The sequence below is a fragment of the Fringilla coelebs genome (genome assembly GCF_963513975.1).
Source record: "Fringilla coelebs genome assembly, chromosome: 10".
Lineage (NCBI taxonomy): Eukaryota > Metazoa > Chordata > Aves > Passeriformes > Fringillidae > Fringilla > Fringilla coelebs.
Genome location: NC_140036.1, coordinates 8,365,142 through 8,382,758, shown reverse-complemented (window position 1 = coordinate 8,382,758; position 17,617 = coordinate 8,365,142). Strand labels below are relative to the sequence as shown.

The following is a 17,617-nucleotide window of genomic DNA, read 5'->3' as shown; positions in this document are numbered from 1 at the left end:
GGGCGGCCCGCGGGCAGCGCGGCGGGAGCGCGGCGGGGCCTGGCGGGCGGGCGGCGCAGGCGCAGCGCGGGCCCGGGCCGCCATGCCGACCGTCAGCGTGAAGCGGGATCTGCTGTTCCAGGCGCTGGGCAGGAGCTACAGTGAGTGTCCGCCATCCCCGCCGTGCCGCGGGACGCGCCCGCCCAGCACCGCGCCCGCCGGCTGCCATCGCCGCGGCCCCTCTGCCGTTGCTCGCCCTGTGCGCGCACGGCGCTGCCGGCCGCGCCCTCCGCGCCCCGCGTGTCCCGGGACTCTCGGGGAAGCTCAGACCTCAGAGCGGCGGTGGCTCCCCTGCCGCCTGCTCCTCTCCTGCCCACGGCACGCCAGGCACAGCCATGTGCCATCCCCGGCCCCTTCAGCCCATTGCCCCGACACGCACTGCTGGAGCCCAAAGCTCTCGGGCAGCGCAACCGCGCGACTCCGCGTGGCTGTTTCTGGTTGGAGTTTCACTGTCTGTTTTAGGGTCTGGTTAAACGGAGAAGGAGAGAAGAGGGGGGAGCAGGCAAAGCGAGCGATGAATTGCGAGGGTTTATTCGGTCCTTCCTGGCTCACGAAGCAGATTTCAGACCTGCTCGGCTGAAGGAGCATTGAGGACATGCAGTGGTTTCGACCAGACGGAAGCTGTGGCTCTAGACAGCCCGGTGCGTTGTCAGAACAGGGCTGCGTTACTCACGTGTTACAACGCAGTTGATGCAACCTCTGTAGAACAACCTGTCTGATCAGAATAGGAGCACTTGGCGGAAGCTGCCCAGTTATTCCCTTCTGATTTCATTAACTGTTCAAACCAGAGCTGCTCTGACAGATATGGCTGAGGAGCTGAACTCCAAAGATCAGAAGCCCTCCCTTGTGACTGTCAGAATACCGTGTCAGTAAATCAAATATGTACTGAAGAAGCTGCTACTCAGATGCAAATATAAGGAAAAATTTACCTTCTACCTTTTTTTTTTCCAAAATAGCATTTGTTATCTTGTTTGAAAACATTGTAAACACATACACAAAAATTTAGTCCAAGGTCTGCTTATTAACCAAAATTCACCCTCTTCCTTCACAGCGGATGAAGAATTTGATGAGCTTTGCTTTGAGTTTGGTTTGGAGCTTGATGAAATTGTAAGTAATGTTTTTATTTGTTGCTTTCTGAGTAGATGTAGCATATTGACAGCATTAATTTTTGGTATGAGTTTGTATGGCATTGTTTCCAGCATATCCCCTGTTGCAATGTTGTAATGGACTGTATTAACACAGGTGTTTTGAATCTGGGAAAATCCCCTCAGACTTATAAAAGTTACTGTTTTGGAAGCTAGAGCCTCCAAGATGGCATAAAGCAATACTTCCTGGAGGTCAGCACTCTGTGCCTCTTGATCTTCAGTCTCAGGCACCATTTTATTTAGCAGCATAAATATGGCCACAGAACATGTATTGATCATATTTTACAAGATCTGTTTGGCTTTGTTTGATATGCAGCCGTTTGTGCAATATCCACAAAAAATGTATTTGTCCTGGACATTGTTACCTGAGTTGTAACTAATTTATATTTAATGTTTTGATTTAGGTTCTGTACTTGTGGAGATTTGCTAGCCCTGATAACTCTATCCATGCAAATCTTGTTCAAGGAGACCTGTTTTGGTTTTGCCATTTAATTTTAATTTATTGGCTTTTTAATGACGTTTATCAAAAGACATCTGAACATCATATGTTATGCTTTATTTCAGAATAAATTTGATTATGACAAGTTATTTGCCAATCTATTGCCAAAAATAAAGTCTCAGATCTCTACTGGGATCTGACAGCCTGGAGGTTCTTGCTTCTATAATATTTCTTCTTGAAATTAAAATTTGAATACTGAATTTTTCTTTTGATACACTGCTTTACAGTTTCTGAATTTGAGGTTTTATGTCATCTCTTGTGTTTGGTGCATCCATTTGCTGTATAAATGCAAATTACAGTGTTAAACTTCTAATTAATACCGTTTCTCCTATCACTGCCATACTGCTATCCATGTTAAATATATCAGGTTAAAACCACATTTCTGCTTGATTTCAGACATCTGAGAAGGACATTATAAGTAAAGAAAAGGGTGAAGAAAAGGCCAAGGGCGCATCTGATGTTGTTCTCTATAAAATTGATGTTCCTGCCAACCGCTATGATCTGCTTTGCCTGGAAGGGTTGGTCCGAGGACTGCAGGTCTTTAAGGAAAGGTAAGGCAAAGTTGTGAGATCTCTGTGTGGTTTTTTAGTTGTTGAAACATGGATCCATTTCTGGTCAGTTAACAGAACTTCCTACTTGCTTGCATTTGGAGTATGATTACGTGTGTAGATGAGATTCATCCTCGCCTCTGGAGAGGATCTATTACATAACTTAAAGAGACTGGACTAGAATGTTTCTGGGTTTTGTATCTGTTCTAAAAAGTTTTCAATTACTGTTCCATTTGAGACTTACCCTCTGTAAAGAACTTATGCAGGGAAACTTCCTTGTGATCCCTTGTAATAAATACCAAAACAAATAATTTATTTCCCTTTTATGCAACAACTTCATCTTGCTGAGATCTTCCTTTCTAGTTCAGTAATCTGTTGACCATCCCATAAAAAACAAGTTCTGCACAGTTAGCTAATTGCGTGCCAAGAAACGTTACCAAGAATGTTTTCTACATATAATTCCTGCTACATGTCTGCTACAGACTTACTTCTGCTTTTGTTTTAGGATAAATCTCCCTAGGTATGAAAAGATAATACCAGCTGAGGGTGAAGGTCAGAGGCTGATTATCACTGAACAGGTAAAAGTGTTTACTGCACGTTTGTAAATGCATTGAGAGTTGCTGAAGCAGCAAGATCTCTATCAGTACGATTTTGTAAGAGCAGTGAGACTGGAAATCTTATTTGCAGAACAAAAGCTAAAGACATTTAAATATCTCTACTAGTTGTGATCTACTCTTAGGAATGAGGAGTGGGAGGAGAAATAGACAAATTGTTTTGGGTGAACCTAGTAGCAGATCAAATCAAAGTTTCAGATGCAGCTGAAATCAAATCTCTTGAAGAGCTGCTGTTGTAAATTGCAGACTGCCCAGATCCGGCCTCACGCTGTGGCCGCCGTCCTGCGAAACATAACTTTCACCAAGGACCGCTATGACAGCTTCATCGACCTCCAAGAGAAACTACACCAGAATATTTGCAGGTTTGTGCTTAAATTTAAAGTAGTGTCTGTGTGTATGACTTTATCACATTAAAACTGCACATCCCTATTGCAGAGAGGTATTATGGTTATGCCATGGAAAATCTTCTAGAGGAGCTCCCTTGATCCTTCTCATTTCCTTGCCTGTTCTTGTCTGCTGCCAATACTGTTCAACATAAATAGCTGTTACAGTTCATTCAGCACTTGAGACAGAAGTGTTTAGCAACATTCCTATTGGATTTGCCTTGACAGTTGTGTTGCTATTCATAATAATATTTATTAAAATGTTATTCATCAAATAATTTTTAAGCTTCTCAAAATTATCCTTCTGCTTTTTCAGTAAGCTCTGCTAATGCATAGAAGTATAGAGCATCATACTCTAAGAAACTCCCAAGTATTACTAGTAAAAACATTGTTTTGCCTTCTTTATTTCTAGGAAAAGAGCATTAGTAGCAATAGGTACCCATGACTTGGACACCATCACTGGTCCATTTACTTATACAGCCAAAGCACCTTCTGAAATTAAATTTAAGCCCTTGAATCAATCTCAGGAGTACACAGCCTCACAAATTATGGATCTGTATAGGGTAAGTGGAATTTTTTAGACTCGTTGCACTAAATGAGGAGGATAAATTTCCAAGGCTAAATATCTCTCATATCCTCGTTATTAGAAGTTGTTCTTACAAATAAAACACAGTTGTCTTCTGTAGCTTAACAGCCATTGAACATTCCATATTTTGCTTGTCATGTTGGAAAACACACACTGGCCCTGGAGAGAAATCCTCAAGTGTGTCTGACTAAAGAGTAAGAAAGCTCAGAAACAAGAGAAACTACAAGGAAATTAGATTTTTGGTACAGCACATACTTATGTCATTGGAACAAATGTAAATTTTGAATCAAATTTAGGTATGTGTCAGTATCCAGCAATTTATAACTCAAAGTACTACAGTGCTAATTTTTATCACTTTTAAGAAGAGTTCCTATAGACTAAAGATATTTGGCAGTGTTTGTGTGCTGTGGTGAGCAAGGGTATCATTTGGACAGAATGGCCTACACATGTTTGAGAGAATCCTTAAATAATCTTCAGCACTTCTGAAGAAAACCAAAAATGCAGTTCTTTAATTTCAGACTTTTCCTGCTGCTGGGAGCAGACTGTGCTAGTAAAGTACCTAACTCTAACCCAATCCTTCCCACCTTCAAAATTCCCCTTGATCACTCACCAAAGGATTGTGGCTCTGTGTAAGTTCACCTGTGAGCAGAAGTGGAATTCAGTTTGTGTTTTGTTTCTCCAGACTGACAGCCACCTTCGGCACTATCTGCACCTGATTGAAAACAAGCCGCGTTACCCTGTCATTTATGACAGCAATGGGGTTGTTCTGTCCATGCCACCAATCATCAATGGTAAGATTAATTTGTTACTGCTGTTTTGTGTGTGAATTAGTGCCTGACAGAAATGCTGATGTGTCATAGGGATTATTATGTTTTCTTAAAATTGTTTGACCTACAATTTCATAAGTCTTCTTTCCTTCTTTCAGTTTAGTCAGGTTTTTTGCTCCCTAAGCTTCTAGTGTTCATTTTTCTCATCTTCATCAGAAGGGTGTAAAAATCCTACTGCAATCCTCTGCATTGAGCTTCTCATACTCTGCCCCAACTCAATAAAGTTCCTTGTGGCAGGAACTTTTGTTATGGAAGCATTTTGTTTAGCTAAAAGAAGCCAGCAAGGAGTTATTTTGTAAACCAGTAACTGCAACTTTGTGATCTATTTTATGAGCTCACAGCAGGGAACTTACCAGCAATGGGAACTAGTTTTTTATGGATCTGTTGCTATCACACTGAGTGATTTCAGAAGACTTTAATTGCTTTAAAAGAATAAATTGGTGTAGACTTTTTTGCCATTGTTTCCTTTAAGCGCAAAAGAAACCATGGGTGATTTTTGAGAACCAGGTTTACTGAAGCCATTTAATGGCATGTCAAGAATTACTCCTTAAAGACAGATTATTCAGTATACCTATATACTGAAATATAGGTGAGGAATCAGTAAATTTCCCTGCACTGACCAATAAATCTGCAGTGATAATTTCTTTGGATGTGTGCTTCCTAATACACCTTATTCAGCTAACCCAAATCTTCTTAAAAGGCAGATCAAACTCTGGCAGGGACTGGTAACAGTAATTCAATGTTCTGAATTGAAGATGCTGTCAACCACTGTGCCTGATCCTTCTTTGTTAGGCTCATTCCAACTTGGGAGTGCTCCATGTATAAGTACTGCATATTGTTTATATTTTATCAATTAAAAAGGTTGAGCTAAATTTTACACCTGCCTCTGCTTTAGAGAGCAGTATCTAAGAGAGGTTTCCAGGTCAGAGGTGCTTTTTAAACAGATAATGCAATGTAAACATCTGTATTGGTTGTTTGGATTATCTGCAAGCACTGAAGTGAAGGCTTGTATTTGCTTTGAAGCGAGTCCAGAGATGCTGACTACATTCCATCTGCAAAGAGATACAGCACAGCTGTAAGGGAGTACAAGATCCCTCAGTCCTCAGATCTCTGCTGCACCTAACTTCCAGTCTGGCTGTGACCTCATTTCTCAGATAGGAAACTAAACCAGAGAAGCTAAGTCAGGGTCAAAGAAAGGAAGCAGGAATTCCTAATGCTTTCTTTGGCTCTGGTGCAGCTGCACTAATGAATGGTGCAAGGAAAGGCAAGAAGGACAAAGAGGCTGGGTTTGACATGATCCCACACGGTTCCAGGACTGGTGTGCCCATTCCTGCATGGTCCCAGCCATGGAATTCACTCCAGGTGTGCACTGCCCATCTGTACCTAACAGGCAGAATGGGATCTCTGTACAGCTGCTCCAGATTGCTTGTGCCTTACTAACAGACCCCACTTTTGTAGGGAACCATCTATTGGGGGCTTTCACATCCAGTTTGCAAAAAAGACACTTCTGGTGCTTCTTCCAGACAAGAAAATTTTTGAGTGCAACAGGGATGTGCTTTGGTGCACACATCATAACTCCCAGTACACACTAAGCAAATTCATGCCTAGAAGGAACCCATACTAGGACTGTAGAGCAACCTGTAGGGTGTCAGCAGACCACAGAATGACTATTGATAGTCATCAGTCTAAATCACTTTTTAAAACCCATTTAATTTGTTCCTGCCCAAGGAAATGACATACATCACACATGTGATGTGAATGTGGGACTAAACCCAGGGGAGATGGGATGCTGTGGCAGTGCAGAGCCCTTTGCTAACAGCAGATGGCCACTGTTCTGTTAGCTGACTTTTCCAGCTGCCTGCCAGGATACCTGAAGATCTGTGTCTTGCAGTGTAAAGCATAACCCAGTCAGTGTGTCTGATCTGCCTTTTTACTTTTCTTTGATTCATAAATTCAAATATAAAAAGAGCTGCTATGTATTCACAGCCAACAGCTGTGAATGTTGGTGCAGTAGGTAGTGGCTTCTTTAAGCTGTGGAAATGACAGTGATCTTTCTGACACAAATCAGTATCAGTGCTATTGCAATAAAACTAATATTTCTTAACGTGTTTTTGTTTTCACATGTTTTAGGAGATCATACAAAAATAACACTAAATACCAGAAATGTGTTTATTGAATGTACAGGCACAGATATGACAAAGGTAAATTAATCTTTCCTGCTTTTGATATGCTTTAATATAATTGTTTTCCTGTTGGATAATAGAGCTCCAATACACAGACCTACAACAACAAGGCATTTACTCTATGGAGCCAACCTTCCAATGCAAAAGTTGTAGGACTGTGGAATTCCCTGGAATCAGTTTCAGGCTTGCTCTATAGATAGCATTGTATTTTCACTGAATTTTGATTTTACTGTATCTTTATGTTGACACTAAGTGTTCAGCTTGTATGAGAAAATAATTCAAGTAAATTAGAGACTGTATGTTCTTTTTGAGCACTTTTTCTAAATCTGAAAGACTTAGAAAAGAGTAAAATTTACTAATACTTTCTGTTTTGGTAGAATACTATTTGTAAAGATTCATTTTGTCTCCTACTGAAAATTTGGGCTGAGGGAAGAAAGACAAGGATTTTTCTACTTAGTTATCTTTATCAAGCAGGGATGCCATGCAAATAATTGCTAAATTCAAGTCTTTCCATATGCAAATTCTGTAACTCAAAGCTGAAGCATGAAAGCCAAGGAGCTATAATTGCCTGTTCTTGAATATAGGTTGTGCATTCATTGATAGTTTCCTAAAGTGTGTAACTTCATGCTTAAGAGCAAAACTGCTTTTAACTTACTCTACTACAAAATGGTATGTTAACAACACAAATAAATTTGCATGTTGGGGAGTGGCTTCTAAGCAAACTAATAAATAACCATTTCTTGCTACTACTTGTCTTGATAGTAAAAATAAATATAATGTTCTTTTATATGATGGAAATTACACTGTCAGGCATCAAAAAAAATCCCTTTGTGGATTGAGAAGTTCATCTGAATCTCATAATTACATTTCATTATACTAATCTCTTAAAATATTAACTGTAAAACAAAAAGATTTGCCAAGAAGGTTATTTGATATTGTATTGTTAAACAATGCAGTCCTTCAGCCTCTCCATTCTCACTTGAACTTCAGTAAAATTACTAATTAGACAGGTTAGGAAGGCCCAGTTCCAAATGGAGCAGAGTTTAGAAAAGATACACAAAAGCTTCAGAACCTTGAAAACCAGATTTTCAAGCTTTTGCACAAATGTCTGCATCAGAAGGAAATTTTTTTTTAATTCAGTCTAATATTCTAGACTGCTAGGAAATTAAAATAGAATGAAGAGAGTGTAAGATGAGATATTTTCCCTGTTTCTTGTTAAGATATTTTGTCTACTTCAACACAAGTAGATAATAGATTTCAATGTGATTATTATGTTTGTTTTTTAGGCAAAAATTGTTCTTGATATTATAGTCACGATGTTCAGTGAATATTGTGAGAAGCCATTCACGTGAGTATAAATCTCCAGGGCCGCATATATATAAATCTCCACATTTGGGCCATGTGTTAAAACCAGTTTTACTTATATTTTTCTGTCTCTCTCAGTGTTGAAGCAGTAGAAGTGGTTTATCCCAACGGGAAGACCCACATCTATCCGGTAAGCACAGCATTAGAATATCTCTGTGTCCTTAGGGAGAGAGATTGATTTACACAAAGTCTGGTCACAGTGACATTGTTTTCTTTTCCTGCAGTGGCAGCATCTGCTGGTTCTGAGGTGTAGTGTAAAAATGCAGCTTAGCACTTTATATTTGTGAGTTGGAACCTCCTCTAACCCCACAAAAAATAAGTCCAGCTCCAGCTTCTCCTTGTCAAGGAAAGTAATTCTGAAGCTCCATTGAATTATGATGAGGTTAAAAATACACTATTATGGTTTAGAGTGCCTGTGATAGGAACCTTTTCAGGAACAAGTAAAGATTGCAATCAAAGGTCATAATCTGTGTCTAAAGCTTTTAAAATCTATGTGTTCCAAATCAGGAAAAATGAATGCAGGAAGAGGTCCTTCAGCCTTAAGCCTATGGACAACTGAATCAGCCTCAGCATAATGTACTTATCAGATCTGGAAGCCTTAATGCCCTTCAGTTAAAATAACCTTGTAGCACTGCTTTTTTCAGTCTCTCACTTTAGAAACACCAACTATGTAAAGGTCTCAAAGGCAGAATGTTGACTTCGGTTCAGAGCCCCAGACAGATCTGTTCGCAGTAATGGAGTCTTACATTTTTATTCTCTTAATAAGTATAAAGAAAGCAATTCCTCCTGTTTCCTGAAAGTAACTGAAGACAGAGTTGAACTCTGGTTATGAACTGTGAACTCTGAGTTATGAACTCTGGTTGAGTTCATAAAATCAGATACACCAAGGGAGTACAAACTGTTTAGAGGGAAAGAAGCTTATTTTTGCTGAGAGGTTTTCTAGTGTCATTTTATCACAATGTCAGTGTTAATCACCAGAGGAAAGATGTAGAATCCCAGAAAGATATCCAACAAAATAGAAATCTCTGCAGTAACCAAAGCAGCTTCCCTAGGTAAGATAGGGGAAAAAAACCCCCAAGATTCAGATGCTATAGTTGTATATCAAGAAGTTTAGAAACACATGAAATACATAAATACATATAAAATATCTTCCTTAAATACATTGCACACTTGCTAAGTAAAATATTTGTAGGTATTTGTGTGCCAATAAAGAAATAGAAAGTTTTCCTTCCTTTTCCACTTAAAAGTCATTTGATCTGTACAAGACCATGAGATCTCATGCATGACCATTCTGTGCTTTAGGGCTTTGACTTAGGATGAACTCACCAGAAACTCACCAGAAACTTTCAGTGACTCTGTTACTTGCAGATATCAGAAATTATCGGAAGTTTCAATAACGGGGATTTCATGCTGCATTCACCCTTCCAGCTTAACCAAGAACAGCTTTTGCATCACATACTAGAGCATATTTTCAACAATCCTGCTCACTTTAGATTGCTAAATATTGCCTAATAGTCCACATTTGTCTTCTGTGGGTGTCATTCTAGTATGGCAATTAGAAGCTAGATTACTGATATTGAATCCTCTTAGGTAGAAATGGCAGGCACTATATGTGCTTAAAATCTTGTCTTTCTTTTTAGGAGCTGGCTTATCGAACAGAGAAGGTGAAACCTGAATACATTAACAAGAAAGTAGGAATCAGGTGTGTTACTTCAAATTAAAACAGTTTTTATTAACCATGACAAAGGTACTAGAAGACATTGATTATTGCATTGTTTTTAAAATGTTTAGACTTTGTGATTTTTTTTAATTTATCAAAAATTCATGGGTTATCTTGGGTAATTAGATTGACTCTGTAACAGAGTTCCCTGCTTTCAGAGAAAGTGAATGATTCTTTATGGCTTCCCACAACTGTTATGAAGTGAAGGAAAATGATCTCATGAGTGAGAATCTGAGCTGGTTCTGTTTGAATGCTAAGTCTGTGTACAGTCCATAAAGCACTTACAGATTTTTCAGGACATGAGGCAATGCAGAAAAAACATTGATTACTTTACAAAACCAGTCAATACATTGCAAAATCCATAAATTACCACTCTCTTGTTTTGTTTCAGTGAAACTCCATCAAACCTGGCGAAGCTGCTGACTAGGATGTGTTTGAAGTCACACGTCACAGGGAATGGGAACCATCTAGAGGTTGAAATCCCTCCTACCAGAGCAGACATTATCCATGCCTGTGATATCGTAGAAGATGCAGCAATAGCTTATGGTTATAACAACATTCAGATGGTGATTCCGAAAACGTACACCATAGCTAATCAAGTAAGATTGCCCCTTCAAATGAATGCTCTGTTGTCAGTAAATGACTGCTGCATGCCAGAAGGGCTTTGGGGAAAACAGAACCTAGGAATTAAATATTTTGACATGCTTTGCCTTGAGAAGTATTTACCATGGATGGGATACAAAACAGATGCCCTACTGATTTGAATAAGTCTAAGACCAGTGGTTGCTGGTACTTGAAAAAAGACAGGGTTTAAGTAGGGAACCCGTATTAAATCTCTAATTGGGAGATTCATTTCCTCAGGCAAGCCTAAAGGCAGCTGGCTAATGCTTTCAAAAATTTTAAGCACACAAGCATAGTCCCTCCCAAGTGAATTCACCATCATGTAACAGGCAGAATCACCTCGGGAAAGAATAGCAAAATGCTTTTAGATGGAAGCTGAAAACTGTTTTGTTTCATTTTAGCTCCCCCTCAATAAGCTCGCAGAACTTCTGAGGCTGGACTTGGCAGCTGCAGGATTCACTGAAGCACTCACTTTTGCCCTGGTATATGACATTGATTTCATACCTTTCTTAATTGCATGTTCAAACAGTGATGCAATCAGAGCTGCAGAGGGGGGTCTGAGGATATGTTATTGTATAAATGTATCAGTATCATCCAGTACTGTTTTGGCAGCTGATTGTTTACTAGGCTTTGGAATCACAGAATAATATTTGGTGAGTTTGTAGGTCAGAGAAATTAAATGAGTCACTGTTAATGTGGTATGCAGTGCTAAGTATAGAGAGGGAAATAGCTGCTGAAGGACTGGTTTTAGTTTAACTTGATAGGATGAAATTGTAAGACAGCAAATCTCTCTCAAGACTTTGGTCACCAGATGTGAAATTCATCATAATTCAATAATCTGGAAAAACAACATGAAAATATAGTACTTTCTGGTGGGTATTCCTACAGTGTATTGAGATTTACCTGTTTCTGTATTTTTCTTTATATTGTCACTTGTCCACGATTCCTTTGCATTCAGTCTGCAAAGAGCTTACTTTAAGAATACCCATAAAAAAGTTACAATGCACAGACACTAGGGGGACGTCCTTTGTAAATTTCACCACAGGTAGAGTTTTAAATATAGATAACAAATAGATATATGGTACATTGATAACAAATATAGATAAAAAATATAGCATTTGTTATCACTGGTTTTAGGTATTCTTTGTTACAGCCATTGCAGTCTTTGACCAAGAATTAGGACTCTGCAGCAGCAAGTGTCACTCTGGTACTAATTGATGCCATAATTTGTATTATGGAAATTATACAGCAGGATCATTGTGCTAAAACAGAGTGTACAGTAGGAAACAACATCTTTGTCATGCCCACTTGCTCATACCTTGGATCAGAGAACCTGATCTGCTATTAAAAACAAAGAAGTTAAATATGCTCCTATGCCCTCCAAATGTATGTGGTAACTGTCCCTATCTGGAGACTGGATAAGCAGCTATTGAAAATATACTATACATTTTTAAAAAATCCTTTCTGTTGCAAGATCAAAGCCTTTGCCTAAACGGCCAGTTTGTGCACATTTTAGCATATGGGGAGCTACCATCACCTATTCTGTTAAAAATCTCTGTGGAACTTCTCAACTTCTTCCTGAACCTAAAACTTACTAGATGGCCAGAGGTATAAATCCTTGAAAGTACACAACCTCTTAAGAGAGAGTGATCTGCTCACAGATTATTTTTTACTAATTTACTCAAATATTTTAAGATGCTGCATTTCAGGCTCCTAAAAGATTTCTAGTAGTTGAAAAGTTCAGGTATTGCAACCACATTTGGTAATTTGAATGGATTGAATTAAATTTTAACACCTTCAGATTTTACAGAGCTTGAAAAGCAAAATTTGGTCTTGTTCCGAAAAATATATTCCAGTTTTAATATTTGGTTATTAACTCATTTAAGTAGCCAGGACAATAAGTAGTATTGTGCTGCAGTGCTAGAGGTATTCAGGCCTGTGGTTACTACCATGTTTAGGAAACAGTACATATAATCAAGCTTTTAAAGTTTTTCTTTATTCATTAATATTATTATCTAAAATTAATATTTCCTAATTCATTATTCATTTTTAAGTGCTGCACTCTTGCTCGATTCTTTGAACACATAGTTCATTTTTTTCAGCACCAAAAAGGTAACATGTCTGGAATATTTAATACATTACATTGCTACAACTGAGAACCTTTATGAACTGCAACAGCAGAATTTTGAAGGTCCTGCAGTGTGTCATGGGATCACATTTCCTATTTGTATTTCTGCTGTGGCAGGATGAAACTCACAGTCTGCTGTGTCCCCAAGACTTTATGAAGTGAGGCTTATGACTTTGGTATAATTTATACTACAACATTCTGTGCCCCAGTCTTATATGGCAAACACTGCTTATGTATTTGTGCACTCAGTCTGTTTCTTGGGTAGAGCCTCAAATTACACTTGTACACAATAATGTTGCCTTCTGTGAGGAGCTCCAGTTTAGGCAGAATCCACGTAGTTAAATCACAGTAACATGCTGAAGTTTAGATAGACATCTGAAAACTGTTTAACACAGTTCTCTCCTCCAAGGTTCAGCATTCCTTGTGTTATTTGGGATTTTTAAATAATGATTATTCAATAATCCACTTTTTCAGATGGTGTCATCTGCTCATTTTTCTCACAGTTGGTCTATCAACACACTTTGTGAGTGCTGCCAGTGCAAAGGGAACGCTTCTGGGAGACTGCAGTACACAAGCAAATCCTCAATTACATGCCTAGTCTGCTACTGGTTTCTTTATTACTCTAATAAAGCTATAAATTCTGGAAATCTGAAGTGTGGATCTTAGAAGTAGCATGTATTGCAGTGTGTGCACAGACATTGGCTGAGCCTGATAAGTGAATTCATATTGTTTTACTGACCAGCTTAAAAGTACACCTTTAGAATACAGGCTTTGAAAACACTTCAACCCCAAAAATTGAACAAACTACAAGAATCTTACACAGTTCTGAAGACTGAAGGCTGGGCCATACGAGCTGTTTTTCATAGCCAGTACTGTACTGTATGTAAGTGTCCCTCAAGGGATTGTTTTACTTTGTGTGAAAGAACAGATACCAGTCCCTCTACAAGTGCTATTTTCAGAATAGAATACTTCACCCACTGCAAGTCAGGCTGCAGAATCTGAGCCTGTTTTTAAAACAAATTATAAGAATCCGTGACAGAAGCCTAAATAAATATTTGCTTTTTTTTTTAACCCAGCTTAATTTTATTTAGCAATTAACATTTATAAATAAACCAGTTTGCCTACTTAGTCTTAAGACTGGGGCTTAATTTGTATTATGAGTGTTAGGTGTGAGAGGCTATATTATGGGGCAGTGCTACAATTCTGTTGCTCATTCTTGAGATCAGATTTCATCTTTGGCTTACTGTCTGTTTTAACCACTTGACCTTGCTATGTTTTTGTCTCATTTTCAGTGTTCTCAAGAAGATATTGCAGATAAACTTCGCATGGACATCTCTGCCACAAACGCTGTGCGCATAGCAAACCCCAAAACAGCAGAATTTCAGGTGACATCATTTACATTCTGAAAGCAATATTTTCATGGGGTCTATATTTAAAAAGGAGAGAAAGAAAGCTACAGGAAATAAAATTTATAAACTACAAGCTGCATGTCCTGCATGAAAGAGCTTGTGTATATTTGTGCTGAACGTGTCATCTTCTGTTACTGCACTGAGAAATCTCTCTTCCAGTGTGAAATACAGCTTTTCAAGAAAGCAAAGTACCATGCCCTGTGTGGCAGAATGTGGCAAAACTGAGCAGTCTTATTCAGAACATCCCAGATGGTTGATCAGCTCCCTTATCTAGAAAACCTGTTCAGCATAGAAGGAACTATTAGACTTGGCAATCTCTAAACATCCTGAGCTTTGGGTAGGAAACATTGGGTGGGGTTTATTTAAAATATTGATCATTATTACTCTTGGTTTGGTTTTTTTTAATTCTGTGATGCTCTTGAAGTATTTTAATACTTCTTTCTAGATAATTTGATCTTAGCTAGAGCAAACTTAGACTTTGCCTTTTGTATAAGTGAGAGTAAATGTATGGCAATTTTTTTCACTTTCTGTATTTTTTTCTATGCTGCACTGCAACTCAGCCACCTGTGAAATGGTACCAGTTCTTAAGCTCACATATAAACTCTTTGAGAAAATGCAATATATAAAATATGGAGAGAATGAACATTTCCATGTTTAAAAATTCTAAATCAAAGTTGCTTAAACCTAAGTAATGAGTGCACTTTTTTCACTTGACTACTTTTAAATTCTTGTTATGAATGGACAAAACAAAAGAAAAAAAAAATAGATCTTTTGGAAGGTATTTGACTTGCAGCATCTCTGTTTGTCCTGCAGGTGGCACGTACAACCCTCCTTCCTGGGCTGCTGAAAACTATTGCTGCCAACAGGAAGATGCCCTTGCCTCTCAAACTCTTTGAGATTTCTGACATTGTAGTAAAAGATCCTAATACAGGTAAGAGGAGAAGGTTCCTCAGAATCATTGATAATGGAAATACATTTGCATACCAAATGGTAATAGTAAAGGAAATCTGTATTTCCTTTAAAATAGGCATTTCCATAATAGTAATTCCATATTACTTTTGTATTAATGTGCACAGCACAAGATTTAAGAGCTTGGTTTACAGGCTGGATTTTAGAGTGGCTGGAAACATTGTTCATTTTAGATGGTTTAGATGCTCTCTCAAAAGTACAAGGAGATACACTGCAACTGCTTTTAGGCATCTAAATATTCCTTAAAATCTGTCACAGATACTGAAAAACTGCAAGCATAAACACAAGACTAAAAAATAATCTGCTCTAAATTGCATGTGTTGATGTGCCTGTTTTTCTTGCTCTTAATCTAGTGCTCCTTCATATTCTTATCAGGAATGTAATTGATATTCTTATCAGGGATGTATCTCATGAGAGAACCTGCTGGTAGTGTTTGCAAGTGGCACAACCCCTGGAAAGCAGAAATACCAAAGGCATGCTGCTGTTACAGTTCTAGAGCCTGCTTAGGCCACTGCAGTCTCAGTCATGTGCAGGGCTGTGCCAGCTGGAAAGGAGAATGTCTCAAGCCTGGGAAGAGCAGGTTTTATTTATAGGCAGATTCTATCCCAGAGAGCAGTTATTCAGAGGAAGATTTTGGGGTCAGTGTGTCTCAACATGAATCCCTTTTCCATCATCTTTAAACAGGACTGCTTATATTTGTTCTCCCAAAGTATTCTCTGAGAAGCTGATATCTGATATGAAGAATGAGATTGGTAGCAGAGATACAGGGTAGAGAATGGAAAAGTCTGTGTAAAAATCTGTATCCATAAATAAAAAGCTGCACAGTATAACATTTCCTCTCTTATTAATAAAAATATTGTCCTTATCTTTGCACTTCATCCAGCTATGCTAAGGTAGCATGGCTGCCCTAACCATGTAGCCTTAATTGTTGTAAGTGAAACAGGCAAAGCAGCTGGTTCACTTTCCAAAAGCTTCAGTGAAATCCCTCCTGTGTTTTGGGGCCTCTCTGCACTGATTTCACTGTATATGATCAAAATTTCAAATTATCTACATCAGGAAAAATATATCACAATAAAAGGAACTGTAGAAATGGATTTTTAAATGTTAAAATTAGCCTAAATTTTACTGATTCGTGTCTTTCTCTACAGTATATTGAGAGAAAAGGAATGCCCAAGCTACAGCTTTTGGGAGGAGTTGAATGAAGTTTTGCCTCAGTAAAAAGGCTGACATTACTTTAAATTCAGTGGTAGCAATGGTTCTGTTGTTTCATTATCTCTTTTCAGATTTTACTGGTGGTGTTTAAAATATCTGGAATCTGCAAACCAAAGTTTTATATAAGGCCTAAACAAAATGGCAAGTAAATTGCTTTGGTGATGAATTTAATTGGTAGATTACTTTTTTTCCTTTTTGAAGGAAAAAAGAGCCTTGCCAAGCAAAACAGGCAGTTTTAGCAAACCATGTAGGCACTTTTTTATTAAATACAGACAGTTTGGTGGTGCAGCTCATTCCTTGTTGGGCATGCAGTTAGCTAGAATGCAAAAAACATGGGACAGATGACAGAATGGCATCAGCATTCTTTAGAACCAAGATTGGGGCTGTTTATCTTGGACTAAGGAGCACATTTACTCTGGCATTATAAAGTTTATGAGTTAAATTGTTAATTTTATTTCAGGTTTGTCAAGTGCAGCTCTTGAAAGCTTTCATTTATGTAGATGGCTGCTTAACAGTTTTATAAAGAATGATTTTATGGTGTACTTAATTTTGATGGGAATCATTGCAACAGACAAAGACTTCTGAGACAGCAGCTTTGTGCTGTCTGCTCTTGGACAGCCCTCTCATGGGCTGAGCCCTTACAGACTGTGAACAGTATCTGAAATGGGTTTTAATCTTGTGTTTAGAATCACTACTGTCTTCCCCAAATTGACTTCCAAAATTAAACTTGCCTAATAAAAAGTTTGGAGGTGGGGGGGGTGGTAGAGAAAAAAAAACATTGAAAATGTGGGGTTGTCCTCTCACATATGGAATGAGATTTCTTGCACAAGGCTTATGTCATCAGACTGGCTTAATTTAATTTTATTATTTCATGATTTTGGCATGCAGAATTCCCAATTAATAATTTCAAAAGTATGGGTCAAAAGAGTACTGATGTTAATTGTATTTGAAATGGCATCTTGCAGTGATCCAGGTGTGAATGAACCAGCTCTTTTAAACACTCTGGGTTTTCATAAAGCACACAGAATTTGTGCTTACCAAGGCGAACTGAACATACTTCTCTACAGACTTACCTGACAGAAAGTTTTGATGTGTTAAATTAGCAAAACGTGTGACAGATTTACTAAATGGAACCAAATCTGAGCAAAAATGGTTTTTCTCAGGGCAGAAGGAAATGTGCTGCTTTTGAATATGTTGCACAGCATTTGTGTGGGTAATTTGTAGCACTAGGTAATCACTTCTGTAGGATGGTTACACTAGTTTAGGGTAAAAATCAGCACCTTTACCACCAGGCCTAAGAGAGAATACCCTTTTTCTCACCACAACAAAAGAAATTAATCCATTAGAAAATCATCTCTGACCAATGATC

The 17,617-nt window shown here is 38.4% G+C and overlaps 1 protein-coding gene across 2 annotated transcripts in view; it reads left to right on the top strand.

Moving 5' to 3' along the window:
• Positions 1-59: 59 nt before the first annotated feature.
• Positions 60-17,617, top strand: part of FARSB (phenylalanyl-tRNA synthetase subunit beta) — a 35,064-nt gene continuing 17,506 nt past the window's right edge. Inside the window, exons 1-15 of one of the 2 annotated variants that reach the window (XM_084212391.1) lie at positions 60-140; positions 1,091-1,146; positions 2,080-2,234; positions 2,737-2,809; positions 3,092-3,207; positions 3,641-3,791; positions 4,497-4,605; positions 6,772-6,842; positions 8,111-8,172; positions 8,268-8,319; positions 9,830-9,891; positions 10,301-10,508; positions 10,932-11,012; positions 13,951-14,043; positions 14,881-14,998. In XM_084212391.1, coding sequence (XP_084068517.1) covers positions 83-140; positions 1,091-1,146; positions 2,080-2,234; positions 2,737-2,809; positions 3,092-3,207; positions 3,641-3,791; positions 4,497-4,605; positions 6,772-6,842; positions 8,111-8,172; positions 8,268-8,319; positions 9,830-9,891; positions 10,301-10,508; positions 10,932-11,012; positions 13,951-14,043; positions 14,881-14,998 — 1,465 coding nt within the window. In that variant the 5' untranslated portion in view covers positions 60-82. Of the gene's footprint in view, positions 141-534; positions 681-1,090; positions 1,147-2,079; positions 2,235-2,736; positions 2,810-3,091; positions 3,208-3,640; positions 3,792-4,496; positions 4,606-6,771; positions 6,843-8,110; positions 8,173-8,267; positions 8,320-9,829; positions 9,892-10,300; positions 10,509-10,931; positions 11,013-13,950; positions 14,044-14,880; positions 14,999-17,617 lie in introns of those variants that run through there. The other variant, XM_084212392.1, reaches the window with a different exon arrangement.